The sequence below is a fragment of the Geospiza fortis genome, unplaced genomic scaffold (assembly GCF_000277835.1).
Source record: "Geospiza fortis unplaced genomic scaffold, GeoFor_1.0 scaffold188, whole genome shotgun sequence".
NCBI classification, from domain to species: domain Eukaryota; kingdom Metazoa; phylum Chordata; class Aves; order Passeriformes; family Thraupidae; genus Geospiza; species Geospiza fortis.
In genome coordinates, this window is record NW_005054337.1 from 2,911,676 (window position 1) to 2,916,888 (window position 5,213).

The 5,213-nt window shown below is 61.5% G+C and overlaps 1 protein-coding gene across 2 annotated transcripts in view; it reads left to right on the forward strand.

The window, feature by feature from the left end:
• The first annotated feature begins 466 nt into the window (after positions 1-466).
• KIAA1755 (KIAA1755 ortholog) overlaps positions 467-5,213 on the forward strand; it is a 9,072-nt gene continuing 4,325 nt past the window's right edge. The window contains exons 1-9 of one of the 2 annotated variants that reach the window (XM_031058044.1): positions 467-1,448; positions 1,692-1,812; positions 1,921-2,085; positions 2,624-2,747; positions 3,047-3,164; positions 3,794-3,877; positions 3,956-4,072; positions 4,414-4,512; positions 4,756-4,904. In XM_031058044.1, coding sequence (XP_030913904.1) covers positions 498-1,448; positions 1,692-1,812; positions 1,921-2,085; positions 2,624-2,747; positions 3,047-3,164; positions 3,794-3,877; positions 3,956-4,072; positions 4,414-4,512; positions 4,756-4,904 — 1,928 coding nt within the window. In that variant the 5' untranslated portion in view covers positions 467-497. Of the gene's footprint in view, positions 1,813-1,920; positions 2,086-2,623; positions 2,748-3,046; positions 3,165-3,793; positions 3,878-3,955; positions 4,073-4,413; positions 4,513-4,755; positions 4,905-5,213 lie in introns of both variants that reach the window. The other variant, XM_031058043.1, reaches the window with a different exon arrangement.

The window sequence follows — 5,213 nt, forward strand, 5'->3', positions numbered from 1 at the left end:
TCTTGGAGCGCCTGCGGCGGGCGGCCTGTGTAAGCCCCCGTGCCCCACCACGGTGCTCCCATGAGCCGCTCCCAGACACGGGGGTTTGCCCGAAGGAGTCCTGCCCGCATGGGCACGCTGCCCTGTGGGGTCCCTCCCTGCACATCCACTCCTTGTCCCATCCGCTCCCTGCAGAGGGGACCATGGCACAACCAGCTCCTTGGGTTTGTCCAGCATATGTTGTCCCTGTAATAAGGGCAGGGGGACTCTGGGGTCATCTTGTCTTGATCCTAGAGAGGCTTGAGCAGGGGTTTTCCCTCTGTAAGCACATGGGTAGACTCCACATTGTGGGAATAGCCATGGCTCAGGGTGGGCTTGTAGGGCTGTGCTGCAGGGCCTTGGCTCAGGGACGTGTGTTGGGTCACCAAGCTCTTTCATCCTCATCATGGGAAGCACGGGGCTGGGCAGCAAGAGCATGTGGGGGTGGCTGGGAGGCACAGAGCTGGCAGGGCTCCCTCATGCGCTGTGTTCTTCCTCCTTCCCAGGCTCCCTACTTTAACCGCATCTTTCTCCATGAAGGCTGGCCCTTATGTCTGCACGAGAAGGTGGTTGTGCACCTCGCACCGCTCAACCCCCTCCTGCTGCGCCCCGGGGACTTCTACCTGCAAGCAGAGCCCTGTGAGGAGCACACAGCACGTGTCACCATCAAGCACCTCTCCCTGGACCTGCGCTCCGTGGAGGAGACACCTGTCCCCGAGGCCACCCACGCTCTGCTCTTCACCAATGCGTGGCTGGAGGAGGTGAACAGCAGCTGGGCTGGAGCTCCCCTGCACACCTGCCTGGTGGCCACCGAGAACGGCGTCACCCCACTGCCATGGAGCCGGATTGCCACGCCTGAGTTCACCGACAAGCCCAGGGCTGGAGGTGACAGTGTGCCCGCTGATGCCTGGCATGAACCTGCTCCTGAGACTGCACCTGGCACACTTGTGCTCCATGGCACAGTGAATGTCCCCACGCCCTACAGCAACGTTGTGGGCACCATCCCAGGCTGCAAGGCCACCTCTCGGAAGTCAAGCCAGGGACGATACCCTGGTCTGATCAAGGTGGAGCAGGCAGGTCTGCGGAAGAAGCCAGCCACGCTGGCTGTGCCCAGTCTCAGTGAAATCATCAGCCAGAACCTGGAGGGGGAGTATGTGGACCTGCTGGAGCAATCCCAGGAGGACTTGGATGTCCTGACCAGATCCCTGTTGCCCACCTGCCTTCCAGGGAGAATAAGGGCTGAGGCTGACGAGATGCTCCCCTGGGCGAATGGGGGATCAGGAGCAGATTCTTGGCCCTGTGGGGGAGCACTGAGCTCAGAGGAGAGTCCCTGCAGCCCGTGCCTGGGGAGGCAGATAAGCCAAGAGCCAGGGTCACATGGGCCAAAGTGCCGCCAACGTGACTCCTACATGGCCGCGCTGCAGAACCCGGTGAGCTTCGGCTCTGGGCTGATGGCAGCCATCCTGGAGGAGCCCGACAGCCCTGGCTCCGAGCTGCCCCCTGCCACCCCCCGAGAGACCCCCGCACAGCACAGGAAGGGGGCTGGCAGCCCCATGCTCCTCACCCGCCAGTCCCGCCGAGCAGCTCCTGCGGTGCCAGGGCGAGGGGGGTTGGTGCAGCGGGGCAGCCCCCGGCTCCCCCCAGGTTCCAGCCACAAGTTCTCCTTCCTGAAGGGCACACGGCTTGGGGCAGCCCCCGAGGATGAAAGAGTCAGCAGCCAGCATGAGGGGGCCTGGAAGAAGATGTCGGCCATCTACTCACCCAGGATGGGCAGAGCCAGGGCAGCAGGGAAAGGTATCATCCTGTGGGGCTGGAGCACCTGACCAGGCCCTGCTGGGGCTTTGCTATTCCTCTGCTTCGTTGAGTGGCACCAGCTTCCCTCTCCTCTATCCCTGTGCACAGGTACGAATGCAGCCACTGCTGCTCCTGTGGAGGAACGGTCTCTGGAAAGTTCCAACTGCAAGAATGGTCCCTCTATGCCCAGCACTGGCACTGCTGGTCGGGAGCCTCCAGCCTGGCAGGACCTGCACGCTGGGCTGCTGCGCTCAGGCATCATCTGCCTGCCAGGTACTGCTGGCACCATGAGCCTGGGGAATGGGAGGGAGAGGCCTCTGGATGGAAACACAGGCTGCTGGAGAGAGTGTTTTGGAGGAAGGTTTCAGGGCTTTGCTGGAGGCCAGAAATACTCCAAGCGGAAAATTTTTTTCAGCTGGGCAAAAACATTAAAAACAGAAATGCAGGCAGCCTGTGCAGAGCAGCTGCCCTGGTCCCAGCCGCCCCAAGCCCTCCCACACCATTCCTCTCCAGTGAAGCTGTTCAGCTTTAGCTGCCAAACACTAAACATTTGGCTCCTTCTTTTTCCCAAGAACCAAAAAGCAGTAACAAAACCCATCTTCTTCTCAGAAAAAACGTCTCCAGCAGCTCTGGAATTCCAGACATTCATGCCAAGAGCGCCCCTGGGCTAGCTCTTCCCCTCCAAAAGGGCCAGAGGGGCTGCACCATGGCAGGCCAAGCTGAGGCAGCACTGATGGTTACCCCAGCCCATTGTGGGGTGCTCAGGTCTGGCAGGTAGCTGCCAGAGGAGCCACTCATCCTTTCTCCACAGGGAGCTCGGACAGGCTGGGCAGGGCCCTCCTTCTGGTGACCACCAGTGGCAGTGCCTGGCGGGCTGCGTGGTGCTCAGCTGCCGAGCTGGCAAGGCTCATCCTCTGCCTTGGCTCCCTCCCCAGGTAAGAGCCAGCAGGACCTGCCAGGGACCCCCAGCTGCTGCCTGGCTCAGGGCTCCCAGGCTAAGTTGGGATGGATACCCAGCATCCCACACACTCTGGTTTGGGCACATCCCCAGGGTGCCTGGACCATGCTCCTGCCAGAGGCACATGCTCTGAGCCCTTGGCAGGCACATCCCACAGGGATGAGGCCACTGCCTGTAGGTTCCTGCCTGATTGGGGGTGCAGAATGTGGGAGTGGGCTTTGAGAGGGCCCTGCCCCAGGGAAGGGCCCCCACTCCTGCTGTGTTTCCCCTCGCTAGGCAAGAAGTGAAGAATGGTGAGAGGCGAGAAGCGAAGGATGCTGGGCTGACGGTTGTGGTGGATGCCAGGAAGCAGCCGCCCGCTCCCGTCCTGTTCTCAGCCCTCCGCTCTGTCCAGGTATGCCAGGCTCTGTGTGCCTGTGCCATAGACACGTCAGGGGTGTCCCTGTCTGGGAGGGAGTGCTGCCACCCTTTGGGGGTCCCTCAGAGCCTCCCCTGTGCCCACTCTCCATGTGATCCCCAAAGGTCCCTCCCAAGCCCTGCCATCACCCAGCAGGCGTCACCAAGAGCCCTCCAGCATCCTGATATGTGAATTCACCAGGAAATGGGCTCCAAAGTGACAATCCACTGTCGTGGCAGAGTCCTTGTGCCAGTGCCCAGGTAGTACCACAGGAGTGCCCTGTACTGTCCAGGGGCTATGGGGTCCCCCCTGCCACAGCCTTTGTATGCCCAATAAAACCCACATTGGCCCTGATGCTCCTCACGTGGAGAAGTGTCACTGGTGTCAGAGAAGAGGTTCACTCATGAGGCTCTCCCCATGGTCCTTTGCCAGTGAGGCAGGGTGGCTGGGACAAGGTCATGGCCTGAGGGAGATGTTTCCATCTCCCACACCAGTGAGAGTGGGAGCCTTTTCCTTTGCAATGAGCTCACCAGCCTCAGCTGACCCAGGAAAGTCCCGCACTGCCGTGGGTGACCTGAGGGCTTTGTGTGGGGTTTGCCCTGGTGGTTCTCCCCTGCCTCCCACAGAGTGTGTCTCCAGGCTGCATTCACAGCATGCTGCTCCTGGCCGAGAAGGAGCTGGTCTCCCGTGAGAAGCTGTCTGGGGTGCAGGTGAGCTTGTCCCTGTCCCCTGAGCTGGTGCTGGGTTATTCCTGCTCCAGGCAGCCTTACAAGCCCTGTGCCCTGCAGGTGGAGACCCTGACATCGCTGAAGGCTCTGGGCCGCCACGTCGACAGCTCTCAGCTGCCCCCAGAGCTGGACGGTGCCTTCCCCTACTGCCACGGCGAGTGGGTTCAATTCTTCCAGGTGTCTGTTACCACGCCATGAGCCATTGCCTCACCTCCCCCGTGTCCCTCTGTCCCCACTGCGTCTTATGTGTCCCACACACATCCCTGGAAAAGCAACAGGAAGGGCTGGGAGAGGGGAATGAACAGGAGAGCTCTGAGCATAGGACGGACGGTAAAGCTCCTTCCTATGTGCTCCTGCCTGCAGCTGCCCATCCACCTCCTCACTCCCTTCCTCTCAGCTTTAATCCAGTGCCTCACAGTATTTCCTGCTCTGTTCTGGTGCTTCTCCTCTTCCTCCTCCTCCTCCTCCTCCTCATGGGCAGGCTGCCCCCACTGACCCACGGTGTGTGTGCCCCACAGAAGCTGCAGCCCTTCACAGCCAGCCTGAGGCGGGCATCAGAGCTGCTGCAGCGCTGCATCCAGGAGCTGCGGAACACCAACGCACTGGCTGGGACACAGGTAACAGGGTGGCAGCACCACAGGTTGGGGACATTCCCAATGTGCCCATCTGCAGTGCAGCCACTTCAACTTTTCCCTCCAGTGCCCCAAAACTTGGCATAACCATTCCCATCCTGGCTGCTCCTAGCCATGGGGCTGTTCCCTGTGCCCTCTGCTCCTACCTGGGGAGCAGCCCCTGTGCTGGCTGAGACCCCAGGTGAGGCTCCAGGTGAGACACTTGTCTGACCCTCCCTTCCTCCACAGGATGCAGCTGCAGGCATCAGGAGGCACCAGGAGCTGATGCAGAAGGTGCTGAGTGACGCTCAGCTGGCGCGGGTGCAGCGCGAGGGGGGGTTCCTGCTGGCCCGGCTGCGCAGGGAGGCCGCCCGCCTCTGCGCCTCCGACCACATCAGGTAGGACAGGGCAGTTCTGCTGGTCAGGGGGTGCCAATGCTAGGGACCCCCACTCCTGCTGGCTGACAGAGTCACCTCCCCATGGACAGCCCAGTCCCTGTGAGCCCAAGCTATTGCCATGGTCAGTCCTGCTCTGGAAGTATGGACCACGTGTCTGGGACAGCCCATTGCAGGAGTGCCCTCATCCTCACTGGTGCAAGATCCCTGAGAGGGTCTCCTGCCCCAGGCCAGGCCAGGCCAGATCTGTCGTGCTCTGCAATGCCGGCAGCAGCGCCTTGGGCTGGGGCAGGGAAAAGCCACTAGATGGGG